At 42.0% G+C, this 14,171-nt stretch overlaps 1 protein-coding gene across 2 annotated transcripts in view; it reads right to left on the reverse strand.

The window, feature by feature from the left end:
* Nucleotides 1-13,524, reverse strand: part of LOC125742820 (vesicle-fusing ATPase) — a 29,104-nt gene extending 15,580 nt beyond the window's left edge. For both annotated transcript variants that reach the window (XM_049015199.1, XM_049015200.1), the window contains exons 1-9: nucleotides 13,389-13,524; nucleotides 11,718-11,803; nucleotides 11,100-11,199; nucleotides 5,918-5,957; nucleotides 4,922-5,088; nucleotides 3,754-3,861; nucleotides 3,465-3,540; nucleotides 2,363-2,518; nucleotides 414-613 (exon numbers count right to left, since the gene is read on the reverse strand). In XM_049015199.1, coding sequence (XP_048871156.1) covers nucleotides 414-613; nucleotides 2,363-2,518; nucleotides 3,465-3,540; nucleotides 3,754-3,861; nucleotides 4,922-5,088; nucleotides 5,918-5,957; nucleotides 11,100-11,199; nucleotides 11,718-11,803; nucleotides 13,389-13,400 — 945 coding nt within the window. In that variant the 5' untranslated portion in view covers nucleotides 13,401-13,524. The remainder of the gene's footprint in view (nucleotides 1-413; nucleotides 614-2,362; nucleotides 2,519-3,464; nucleotides 3,541-3,753; nucleotides 3,862-4,921; nucleotides 5,089-5,917; nucleotides 5,958-11,099; nucleotides 11,200-11,717; nucleotides 11,804-13,388) is intronic.
* Between the last annotated feature and the right edge of the window lie 647 nt (nucleotides 13,525-14,171).

The following is a 14,171-nucleotide window of genomic DNA, read 5'->3' on the forward strand; positions in this document are numbered from 1 at the left end:
GCGTGCTAAAGGCCGCTCCTTGTGTCACCTATGAGCCATGCAGCACTAACGGACGTGCTAAAGGCCGCTCCTTGTGTCACCCATGAGCCATGCAGCACTAACAGATGTGCTAAAGGCTGCTCCTTGTGTCCCCTGCGTGCCATGCAGCACTAACGGGCGTGCTAAAGGCTGCTCCTTGTGTCACCCACGCGCCATGCAGCACTAACGGACGTGCTAAAGGCTGCTCCTTGTGTCACCCATGAGCCATGCAGCACTAACGGACGTGCTAAAGGCTGCTCCTTGTGTCCCCTGCGTGCCATGCAGCACTAACGGGCGTGCTAAAGGCTGCTCCTTGTGTCACCCATGCGCCATGCAGCACTAACAGGCGCACTAAAGGCCGCTCTATGGGTCACCAGCGCACCAGGTTTCCTCACCCTCTTCTGTTCGTCCTCCGCATCAGCAAACAGCTTGCGGATGTTGGCCTCAGACTCGCCCACGTACTTGTTGAGAATCTCAGGCCCATTGACCACCTTGGGCTCGCGGGCGTTCAGCATCTTGCCGATCTGCCGCGCCATGAGGGTCTTGCCGCAGCCGGGAGGGCCGTAGAGCAGGATGCCCTTCACGTGCTTGCAGCCTGGGCACAGACAGAGAGCCACGTGATGGAGGAAGCTCATCAGGCAACAGTGGACTGGAGACCTCTCACAATCCAAAAACTATCTATAAACCAAAGCTAAGAATGCATGTAAACCAAGGGGAACTTCTCCGTGGGGCTGCCAGAAAGTGATCAGCTCCATCAAAGGAGGAGACACTTAAGGCAGGAGGTCTTGATTTTAAATAATATCCTATTCAGCTATACCTAACTGGTCAGCATTTACACATACAAACATCATTTCAATATACGAGCACCTGGGCCATTTCTGTTTTTGTTTGGTTTTTTGGTGGGTTGTCTGCTTGCTTGCTTGTTTGGCAGGTCTACTTTTTCCAAAGCAAGACACAACTTAAGACAAAATTAAGAAAGTTCGGTGAAGTCCTTTATTCCACAAGGACATCCTTCTACTCTCGGGATCTTGCTGGCAACCTTTTGTCCACGACTCCAGGTCACCACTGAGAACATTACCAGCTGCAGCTCAGGAGGCATTCTGGCGCGTTTTATTGTAGCGAATTAAGCGACGTCAAAGCGTGATACAGGCAGCCCCTTCTATTTCTGTTCTCTTTTAAAGGTCACGCTGGGACAGAGAGGTGACAGACTCCTCCTAGACTCTCATGGTAGCATATTTTCTGGCTGGCTGACCTTTGAGGGAGGTGTCGTTCATCGCAAGCCATTCATGCTCACAACTCCCCCAAGCCCCCAACCCAGCGCTCTGTCTGTCCCAGCACCTGTACTCTTGAACAATCTGTAATTATACCCTCACCTTTAAGTTATCGAAACCCACCATCTCATTAAGGTGGCCAGCTGTCGGAGGCCAAAGGCTCACTGCAATGTAAATCAGTATTCTGAAAGGTCATCTCTCAAGCTGAGAATCGCAGGTAGAATGTGTGTGTGTGTGTGTGTGTGTGTGTGTGTGTGTGTGTGTGTGTGTGTGTGTGTGTGTGTGTGTGTGTGTGTGTGTGTGTGTGTGTGTGTGTGTGTGTGTGTGTGTGTGTGTGTGTGGGGGGGGGGGGGGGGGGTAGTCCCAGGGCACATGCACAAAGACTCACTCAGCCTGTTCTCAGCCTATTTATGCTCAATCGCGACATAACTACACAGTTTATTCTGCAATACACATCTCTGATCAACCCTTCAGATGACAGTGACCAGTTCTGATGTCACAATGATCAATGTAATTCACTCACTTCAAGTACTATGAATGAACACAATGAAAGTCGTCAAATATGAAGATCGGAAACGATACGATTTTCAGCAAATGTGAAACTGACATAATGGCATTTAACTAATTGATTTTCATTCTGTTTTCAGAGGGGTGAAGTCAGGCTAAGCAAAGTCAAGTGAAGTACTGAGAAGCCCTGTTATGTAGCACAGCTTCAGCACATTGTTGCATGTGTGCTTCGAGTCAGAGTAATAAATAAGGGCATTACATCAACTCAATCATGGTTTTAGGTCTTCAGAGACTGAATGTTAGGGTCTACCACTAGTGGTTTCTTAAAACACCTTTTGGTAACTACTGCAGTAATTTATGCCAAACAAAAACTCAGCAATGAGTGGATGGAGTAGTGAAATACTGATACTCCAAAGCCAACATAGAACATTGGAGACTGAAATGTATGGAAACCCAACAGGCTACTTCTCATGGCGCATGTGAAATGGCATGCAGATGATTCTATGGAGTACAATGCATTTGTGATTAGAACTCCAAGTCTCTAATGCTACGGGAAGAGAGCTCACCCATCTGCTCCACAATATCAGGTGGAAAGACTCGGGAGGCGAAGGCCCGCCTGAAGATGTCGGAGAACTCCTTGTCTAGACCTCCAATGCCCATGCGCTCGAAGTTCCAGTCCGGGTTGATGATGGACTGGCGCGCCTCCTTGGTCTTGGCCTTTCCTACAGAACGTCAAGGAAAAGGGAGACATGCAGAGGAGTCTGTGAGGGAAAAGATGGGAACCAGAGGAGGACCAGAGAGGAGAGAGACATCACAGGAGGTATAGGGTTCAACTGACTAGCCCATCATATTATAATGATTAAGCACTTACTGAAACAATTCACACATACTGTAATACTTTACCCCCTCGTAACCCAGGGTCACACTGGGATTAAATATTTCACTAAAGATCTCTATCTGCCAGCCATTTTCATAGCACACTGATGCACCTCAGTCTTAAAATACTTTTCTTACCATTAGTATCTACATATATTCGTTATATTTAAAAGGGAAAAAGAATGAAAAATTAAAGTGAAAGTTATTCAGAAATTTATACTGAATTTAAACAGTTAAATAAAAGTAAATTAAAGATCAATATTTTATTAATAGAATTCTGTACTACAAGTATACATGCTTGCTAATATCTCAATAGTGCAGGAGATCTGCTGGCAAATATCACTTTACTTGCTGACTGAAAAAAAATGACTTTTTTTAAAAAAAGCAACCTAAATTGGTATTGGCAGTTAAATGTTTAAAAATCTACTATCGCCTTATAATAATAATAATAAACTGGAATAAGCTAGACTAACTGCAGTGCCTTAAAGCCATCGGAAAAATTAATGTTTGTGCTGCCACCTGGTGGACTGTGTGTGTACAACAAAACAAACATACCTGAGGAGTGGAAAAAAAAGATTTAACCATAAAATAATTACTGCTATTATGGATGGTGGTACTCAGAGGAAAATAATAAATTAAACGATTATTAGAGCTCTTATAATAACTCACTTAAAAATATTAAAAATTGTCATGATGTACCCCTACTTAAAACATAGGCAAACATAAAACATACATTTTATAATAACTGCCATGTACAATAAAAGCCATGTTCACACCTTAGGCTGCACCTACCAACCAGGGTGATAGATGAGTTCTCTGCTTTTTCAAAAATCACCTGACTATTGCCTAGCAACAGGCCAATGTCAATCTGCAGGAAGGGAGAACAACAAATGTCAGGAAAGAGATGGGGAGCAGAGGAGCACCAGGCCAAGTTCTGCTTTCTACAAGAGAAAAGGCATTAAAGGAAGGACCTTCCCCTCTTCCATTTCTCTGTACTGTGATCCAACCCTCACTCAGATGTATTGCAGCCATTCTGTGTTCTGAAACACTAGCATAATCCCCTCATCTTCCAGAAACTCACCTTCTGCTTTTTGCCAGAGCCTTGCTCACCCCTGAGGATGCTAGGGTCCATAGCCTCAATGTCCTTGACCTGCAGGGAAAAGAGTTTGTCGCAGAAGCTGAAGACCAGCTATGAAGAAGCCATGTCCATCAGACCAAAGGGGAGAAGAGAAGGAAAAGAGAGAGAGAGAAAAAAGATTAAGTTAATAGAAAGGCAATAGTACAAGACACTTACACAGTGAGCCTTGGTGCTTATGTGATTACCATCCATCTCTGGACTAAAGGTGCGCGATCTGATGATTTTATATTGTGATCGATCTTAAAGACGTCCACAATCTAATTTTCAAGCGAATAGCACAGACCGTGATTTTTTACATCATTCTAAAACTGTATACTAATGGATCAGTGTCAAGTCAACAAACCAAGTAAATGATTGCCCGTTGTGATTGGCCAAATTATATCACGGGTCCTCATCGCGCCTCTCCTGCGTGAAGTTAAAAACAATTTGTTGCGTGCTAGGAGCACGGCAGACGAGGAGCTTGTGCCAAAGAAGGCCTCGACGTCAGTGTGGCGGAGGTTCGGCTATGCACAGTCAGATAGTGCACAAAGCAAAGTAATGCGTAAAATTTGTCGGACAATGGTCGGCACGTCAGGAGGCAATATGACAAATCTACTTAAACATTTTAAACGGTGACACCCGAAGGAGCATGCCGAGACTGTAGCAGTCCGGGCAGTACAACTGCGTTCATCTGTATCTGTCGTGTTGCTCACTGACGCTCCAAAGCAGTCGAAAAAATACGATAAAAGCAGCATTGGTTTTAAGAACCTGATACACTGATGTAAGCTGTTGATTATAAATGTGTTTGAAAGTGTCAGAATTTGAAAACTGCTTATATTTTATTACTCCTAGAATTATTTTTCTATGTAATCTGTTCACAGTTAAATTCAAGTTTTATATTTAAAATAAAGTGTAACTCGGGTCTTAATGAGTTTGAGGATATTCTTTTATGCATGTGCCACATTGAAAAGACAGATTGCAATTCAGACTGATGATCGTGATTTTGTGTTTAAAGGATCGTGATGAGATTTTTTGGACAGATCGCCCACCCCTACTGGAAAAATGTGCAGAGTGCTGTATAGTGTTTTAAGTACCTCCCCCCTCCTCACATTACACAGTCCCAGTGCCTTACCTGCTGCCCCACACTGAAGCTCTGATTATTAAAGTGCTGGATGAACTCTGTCGCCATCTTATCCGAGTCATAGGGGCTGCTGTCTACGTTCTTCTTTTGCAGGAAATCTACCTCCATGGTCATGGTGCCAATGCACTGCTTGGTCTTGTCAAAAATGTAGGAAGCCACTGTGGTTGTGGGAGAGAAAAAGGAACACAGTAATCTCCCTGGCCGTCAATACTGCGGCTACAAGACTGCCCATTTGTACAGCTCTGAGGATTCCCTTTTCTGCACTGTCTACTTAACACTCAGCACATATTCTGTGGATGATAATGCTGAAAGTGCATAAGACAGGTGAGATAAAAACGGGGAACAGTGTCTATGAGGGAAGGAAACACGGCACCTGGTTTACCTTGCTGCTACATTTAGATTTAAAGACGTGCTGTACATCCTATTAAATGTTATTTTATGCCTCACTTTGGATTCAGCAATATCAAAGTATCAATTCCCTTCCACAGACATGCTCTTCAAAATTTTGTGTGAGGGATATACACATCAGGTGGCAGAAACAACCAGAGCAACAGCGATGATGATGATGGTGGTGGTTTATTGATCCCCGTGGAGAAATTCTCTTTTCGCCCACCCCATCTTGCTCTCCATAACATACAGACACATATGTAGGAGCTTGCAAGCTTGGCAGTGAAGGGCAGCCACCTGCAGCGGCGCCCATGGAGCTGGGGGTTAAGGATCATGCTCAAGAACCTACAGACATGTGCCTATTCTGCCAAGACAAGCTTCGAACTGGAGACCTTTTGATCAGAGGCACAGTCACTCAGATTTAGGATTGTAAATACTAAGAAATATTGTTTTACACCCCACTTTGGTTACAGTGATATCAAAGTAAACACAAACAGGTACAAACAGCGTCCGTATCAAAGGAAGCTATTGATAAAAGGGGAATACAGCTGGCCCCAAAACATCAGATTGGTGGTGTATACTTTGTGGTATAGCCCTTACCTTCAACCTCCTGCCCAATGGAAATTCCAGCCCATTTTCTCTGAAGGACAAAACAAAAAGATTACTTTCAAAAGACAAATATGCTCTGCATAACCAGAAGGCCCATAACATGGCTACCAGCAAGTAAGCTAACTTAGCTACAGCATGAAGAGGCCACAAGTAATTCAACCCATCCGTCCATCACAGGGTTGCAGGGACCTTAAATGATGTTGTGGTTAAATGAGCATGAACCATCCGATCTCATTGACAATTCAATATATGGATATTACATGATATTGCTACAACTTTACCGATTATATTAAATGTATATAGGAATAAATCCAGACCATCTGCGGGCCAAGAAAATCCTGATTACTATAATGCAGCTGTAACAAAGCATGACCGAACAGCAGCAGCAACAACAAGGAGCGAACGCCAGAGACAAAGGTAATAGAATTAGAGGCATTCCAGATGTAACTAGTGTGCTTCTGATAATCACTGACGGGTTAAAACGTCCATTTAAACATGAGCCATCTGGCAAATCTTCAAAACAGTGCGATTCATGCTTTTAGGTTATGGGGCAACATCAGAAGATTGTCAGCTTCTACTGGCACTTCTCACTGTGATTTAACTCTATTTTACAGATCTATCTGTAAAATAGGGAGATCATTGTTGTACCTGAAAGATGCTGTTGCTTTCATGTCTACCGAAGAAGACGGGCAGAAGCACACAGGTGTCAGAGGAAATGGTGGAAATAGAGAGAGAACAAAGAGCATGCAGGAATGCTAGTAACAAGACAAGGGTCAGCTGTGAATTAGTATCACTGGTTACATTTCCATTAACTAAATGTGCATTAGTATCATTGGTTACCATTAGCCACCATCGGTCACCATAGGTCAACACTGGTCAACTGTGCATTAGCATCACTGGTCACCATTAACTTCCAGTCATCACCATTGGTCAATATTGGCCAATTGTGCATTAGTATCACTGGTTGCCATTAGCCACCATCGGTCACCATAGGTCAACACTGGTCAACTGTGCATTAGTATCACTGGTTACCATTAGCCACCAGTGGGCACAATAGGTCAGCACTAGTCAGCTGTGCATTAGCATCATTAGTCATTAAACAGTGCTCCCGACAGGTAAACTGAATACCTGCATAATTGGTTATTACTGATCAGCACTGGTCAGCTGTACATTAGCATCATTAGTCATTAAACAGTGCTCCCGACAGGTAAAGTGAATACCTGCATCATTGGTCATTACTGGTCAGCACTGGTCAGCTGTGCATTAGCATCATTAGTCATTAAACAGTGCTCCCGACAGGTAAACTGAATACCTGCATCATTCATTATTACTGATCAGCACTGGTCAGCTGTGCATTAGCATCATTAGTCATTAAACAGTGATCCCGACAGGTAAAGTGAATACCTGCACCATTGGTCATTACTGATCAGCACTGGTCAGCTGTGCATTAGCATAATTAGTCATTAAACAGTGCTCCCGACAGGTAAAGTGAATACCTGCATCATTGGTCATTACTGATCAGCACTGGTCAGCTGTGCATTAGCATAATTAGTCATTAAACAGTGCTCCCGACAGGTAAAGTGAATACCTGCATCATTGGTCATTACTGATCAGCACTGGTCAGCTGTGCATTAGCATCATTAGTCATTAAACAGTGCTCCCGACAGGTAAAGTGAATACCTGCATCATTGGTCATTACTGATCAGCACTGGTCAGCTGTGCATTAGCATCATTAGTCATTAAACAGTGCTCCCGACAGGTAAAGTGAATACCTGCATCATTGGTCATTACTGATCAGCACTGGTCAGCTGTGCATTAGCATCATTAGTCATTAAACAGTGCTCCCGACAGGTAAAGTGAATACCTGCATCATTGGTCATTACTGATCAGCACTGGTCAGCTGTGCATTAGCATAATTAGTCATTAAACAGTGCTCCCGACAGGTAAAGTGAATACCTGCATCATTGGTCATTACTGATCAGCACTGGTCAGCTGTGCATTAGCATCATTAGTCATTAAACAGTGCTCCCGACAGGTAAACTGAATACCTGCATCATTCGTTATTACTGGTCAGCACTGGTCAGCTGTGCATTACAATCACTGCATCCTGCTCTGTATAAATATTATTTAATCACTACATTGACTAAAACAAAGGAAAAAGCTGCTGTGCAAACAAGCAATACACTTCATCAATTTAAAAATATTTCTGTTACTAAACGTTTTTTGGGGAAATTCAGAAGCTTTAGAATGTGGTGACTAATGTAAACCATTATTTAGCAATTTAAAAATTTACCTTCATCCCTCAAACTGGATTGTATCAAATTTGATAAAAAAAAATTCTAGCAATTCTCCTTTTACATACTGCCTTTATGATCAGTAATGCAACATTTAAAACATTTTAAATAGACAATAACACATAAAAGGAGGGTTTACATGGATAAAATCATAGAAACACATTGAACATGATTGGCAGAGATGTTTAAGTGCCTGTTAAAAGGTACATTATATGGACAAAAGTACCTTTGCAATAGCACAATTCGTGAAATTTCTTCCCTTCTAGTCATTCCACGGTCAACTGTAACTGGTATTTTTGCAAAGTGGAAGCGTTGAGGAACAACAGAAACTCATCCACAAAGTGGCAGACCATGTAAAGCAACAGAGCGGTCGCTGAGTGCTGAGGTGCACAGTGCGTAATAGGCTGCGTTCACATTACAAGACTGATTTTTTGCTCATATTGGATTTGACGGCTCACATTCTTAATTACATTACCCGTATCCAACTGTAATGTGAATGCATCTGTCCTCCGAAACGGTTTGCATGTGCACTGATCTTTTTGCACAAGTCATCTGCATCACCAGCAACAAAGAAATGCTCAGCGCATGTGCATGACGCATGGCCATGAATTGGATATGTATCCTACCTAGGACCACATATGAAAGTGACTCAAATCTAACTCGAAAAGATTCAATTTGCGGGTCCGCTCCAAAAAAATCAGACCTGATCGCAAAAAAATTGCATTTCAGTCACTTCAGCTTTTTACTATGAAAGTCACCATCACTCTGTTGACTCAATAACTGAGTTCCAAACTTCCTCTGGCAGTAATGCCAGCAGAAATCAGTGTGCTGGAAGCTTCATGGAATGGGCTTCCATGACCAGGCAGCTGCATGCAAGCCTCACATAACCAAGCGCAATGCCAAGCATCGGATGGAGTGGTGTAAAGCACTTTGTCACTGTGGAATGACGAATCAAGCTTCTCTGTCTGGCAGTCTGGGTTTGGCAGATAACAGGAGAACGTTACCTGTCTGACTGCATTGTGTCAACTGTAATGTTTGGTGGAGGAGGGATAATGGTATGGGGTTGTTTTTCAGGAGTTGGGCAGGGCCTCTTAGGGTGTTTTTCTACCACACCATTTACCGAACTTTTGGTATGTCAAGAAAGTACCGAAATAACAATACTTGAAGGTGTTTTCACTGCCGTAAAAACTGGTAACGCCCCTGAATGACATCACAGCGTGAGGCAGGGATTTTGTACTAATTTTGAAAAATGGCTGTTGTATATTATAGGGCTGGATGATGTGCAATATTAATCTCAACATCGCATGTTAGGCACATACAATTCTTACATTGCTAGTGAGCTATATTAAAATAAGGCATTTTCTTTTTTCTTAATTCTGTATCGATGACATTATAACACGGGGGGCAAAGTTCTGCTAAAAATATTTTTATATATATATATATATATGTTACTATATTCAACAAAATACTTTTTAATTTCTTGTCATGCCATCCGGATCTTTTTGTTGTATATGTTCTTATGACCAAATCATATTTTTTTAACTTCCTTTATCTTTATTTTCTGAGTTCGCAACTGCTTTCAAGGTGGTGTTTGTATAACCAATCAACAAAGAAAGCATTTCACTACCTCAAAGTACCAAAGAAGTACCCTAGCTGGTTTGGCACTTTTGTTAGTGGAACTTTTGGTACTGGTACTCGAATGGAAGTCAATGGAAAAGCTAAAGTACCATACCAAAAGTACCATACTTGGTGCGGTCGAAAAGCGCCCTTAGTTAAAATTTTGTGTGAACAGATTGAGGAAGGCCCTATTCTCTTCCAGCATGACTGTGCCACAGTGCACAAAGCAAGGTCCATAAAGACATGGCTGGGTGAGTTTGATGTGAAAGACCTTGACTGGTCTGCACAGAGCCCTGAACTCGACCCCATCATTCAACCATTGGGATGAATTAGAATGGAGATTCCAAGCCAGATCTTCACACCCACAGACAAACTCCATAGACTTGTGGAAAACCTTCCCATAAGAGAGGCAGCTGCTACAACTGCAAAGGGGGGAATGACTCCATACTGATGCCTATGGAATTAGAATGGGATGTCGTAAAAGTTCCTGTAGGTGTAATGGCCAGATGACATAATACTTTTGTCCATATGAAGATGTCTACATTTAGATTTCAGCCAAGTTGTTAATTTAGTTCATTGTTTGCTGTTAATCAATAGCACAAAAAAATTATAACATTAGCAACTGAGCATAATTTTTAAATTAATCAACATATTTTAACTAGTCAGTCAGTTCAATTTTTTTATTCAACTTTAAAAAAAGAATAGAATAAAAAACATTTTTATCAAGAGCTTCACATCTGCAGCAAATTAAAGCAAAAACAACTATATAACAAAATTTGGCTTCAGAGCACAGAAATAATAGTAAATTTCTAGTATGAGCACTAATATATCTCATATCTGAATATCTAAGGTGCTTTCAGCAGTCAAGGGAACACATCCGTCTTACTCTATCGAGTGCTTTCAGGAATCAGACTCAGCTGATGTTTTGGACTAATGTGTTACAGTGAATACGCATTCAGGCTTGGCTTCCCGAGAGACTGACCCAGAACCGAATCACAAGTCCGTTAGACACTGGCTGGTTCACATCCTACTGCTCTTAAGCAACAGACTGAAAAATATGTTCATACACAACGGAAACGATGTCCTCAAAATACAATCATGTCAATAAATTATACCCAAATGAATTAATTAAACTTAAAAGGATAGTAACATAATATTGAGTCAAATGTTAATTAAAAAAAAAAAAGTTATCAATAACGGTGTCATTTACATCCCAGGAACCAGAGCAGGATAATTAACAAAAAGGCGGCAGCACCCCCTACCTGTGGCAAACTGAAAGCAATGGTGCCTGGCACCACACTTTTGTGCGTTTTGATGGTGAAGACAAACTTGTGCGCAGGGGTGGTCTTCACAGTTACATGGCTGCAGAAGACAGAAAATGCATCACAAAACCATTACAACTTTACTTGGGGAATGTCAACTATTGCTAAGGTACTTCTGGTTAAAGACAAGAGGACGGTCCCCAAATTTGACCCCGAAGGAAGCTGGTAAATAACAAATCTCAGGTGTGTCAGTTTATCAGGCAAAAAATACCTGAGTGTGCTGACAGCTTAAGAGATCTACTGAAGAACTTAAGGACCCAGTCAATAGTGGCTACAAAGGCTGGGTTCACCACAGGACAGGCAGGATCTCCCGTTTTCCTAAAGTACCACTACAGCCTGCTGCATTAGACACAAGCCCAGGCATCCTGCTGTACAGTGCCTTGTACCACTCAGCTTAAGAATGCATATTACACACTTCATCTGGGCCCATACAAATGTTCTGTCATGCTACACTGATGATGCCTTGTCATCCCATCAACGGCGCTGCTTGACGGGCCATAAGTGATGTTAATATGATACAGCTTCAATTGTCGTTTAACACCAACCAGGCATACTCACTGTCCAGTCTGCAGATCATTGTCATTTGCTACAGCACAGTTTGTCAAAGACAACTCGTCTGTTGGGCAGCGCGCTGCCTGCATGTTCTGAATGGGGAAGATTAAAGAGAAACTCAAAGAGAGAAACAAATTACAGCACCAGGGACTAACAAAAGCAAAATGATTTGAATTCAGCAACTTAAACAAACACACCAGGCACAGAAAACTGCAGTGCTACTGAAAAAATAGCAGCAGTAAAATGCTACAACAGTATCGTGTGCAAAGACTAAAACCTTTAATCAGTTAATGTGTAATCCTGACATTCTGCAATAAAACTACACCAAGAAATTCTGCTTTGCCCTACTGATAGGAAGAAAGCATCAGCACATTATCCACCCCGGGCAATTACGCCATAGTGTCCAGTATGTCACTGGGAAGTGTTAATCACTTCAGTCTTTAAGAGGGATACCCTCCCTTAAGAGGGATACCTGTATCAGAATGGCAGAAACCATCACATGGACTGTATTCAGAACATTACTAAATCAACTGAAGCTTAAAGGTAAAACCTTAAAATAAATATTATATGAAGAGAAAAGAATGATAGAAGGGAGAAATCCAGTACGGATACACTGCTAGTACTTCCCTGTTCCTTCACCTGCACTCGTATCACAGTGTTCAGTCAGTCAGGAGGAATTCAGAACACTTATAACAAAATAAATAATTTTCAATTATGCACACTGGCTAACATGTATTTGACTATTTATATTAATAACTGGACTACATTTATTTAGCAGGTACTTTTATCCAAAGCAATACACAATTGAGAAAGTGGGGTCATGCAGTGTCCTGGGAGCAAGGGGTTAAGGGCTTTGCTCAAGGGCCCAATGGTGACATCACTCTGCCTACAGCAAAATTTGAACCAATAATCGCCTGACCACGTGTCCTAAGATAAAGCCAAACTGTAAGTACTGTGTTAAAATTGTGCATCTGCAATGTACGAAAAAGGGAAGGAGGAGGTCCTTCAACTCAAATTTGACTTGTCATAAAAAGGCCTTTGAGTAAATAGCTTTACATGACTAAAACTTCCAACACAATTACCTTAAATCTGACAGATAACTTATTTTCCCATTTGATTTGTACTCTTTAAAAATGTAAACAGGGAAAAGTGAAATATCCCAGTTCAGTATGAAGACGTAAGGATGCGCTGAATTTCCATTATCCTGTTCCAAGAGATTCAGAGATAATCGTTTGCAAAGCAGTTACCAAATCCCCAATCAGCATTTAGTAACTAAGTTTTTTATGGTAATTAGAAATTATAGGATTTAAAAATAACTAAGCTTTAATACAACGCCTCCAGTTTTATTCGTCGCTGATACTATTAGTGACAATAGCATACTGAAATAATAGCGGACAACAAAGGTTTATATTTTAAGAAGTTTATATTTTAATAATGCTGATTTTTAAATGTTACAAAGCAGCAGTTTTTACGATTATTTTCCCGCAAATCAATCTGTCTGGCTATCAGCAAGTTAGCACTCCTTCACTTCCGGGTGGGATGTGCTGACGTTGGCGTGACAATAACAAGCCCGGTGATCCTGTTCTAAGCAGCTTGTCCTGTCTCGCTGTAATAGACACTGCGCGCTTTTTTGTACAAATAAACGTAATATTATTTTCTGAAAAAAATATGACTCACCCGGGCTGCCATATTCCCGTGTAACGCTACTCCGCCGCAGCTCGACCAGAAGACCTATCGACAGCGAGCGCGAGAGCCGGACCGCGCAGTCGCGTTCCGCGCATCCATACGCCAAACGAACCATTTGGTGGCGCGTACGCCGAGACAGACAACTTCCGCCAACTCGCCCAAAATCACGTGATCTGATCCATCGTTACATTCATTTGATGAATTCTTTATGGCCCAGTTACACATGGTTTAAAACGCGTATTTGGGCGATCGAATCGTAGGCGGACAACGCTAAATAAAAGTGTAAACGACCAGCAAGAAACTTTGTTATCCGATCACACAAGCCACTTGTCAAGGTGGTCTGGGACGCATTTGACCACATGTCTTTTGTGGTGTAAACGCGAATACGTCCTAGATGCATCCCCCACAATAACGTTACGATAACTGCGCGGCCAGTAACGAAATATGAAAAGAAGTGGTCAGCTGGACACAGCTGGAGTCACATGATAGACACAGGTGTAAACAACAAACTGTCTTGACTGTCTACTTATGATCCGACCATGTGTAAACAGAGCCAAAGTGTCACTTCTTAAAGTGTGAGGGTTCACCATGTGATTCGTGAGTTTATTCCTGCAGGCCAAGCACGTGTGGTTAGATTAATAATTATTGTCTTTAAATTGCCTATAAAATATGATTGTATGTCTGTTCTGCAATGGACTAGAATTTCACTCCAGGTATTCATGGGCCCCATACCCTGTGCTCCCTGAGACAGCCCTCAAACACAGCGTGATCCTG

Source organism: Brienomyrus brachyistius, chromosome 5, assembly GCF_023856365.1.
Source record: "Brienomyrus brachyistius isolate T26 chromosome 5, BBRACH_0.4, whole genome shotgun sequence".
Lineage (NCBI taxonomy): Eukaryota > Metazoa > Chordata > Actinopteri > Osteoglossiformes > Mormyridae > Brienomyrus > Brienomyrus brachyistius.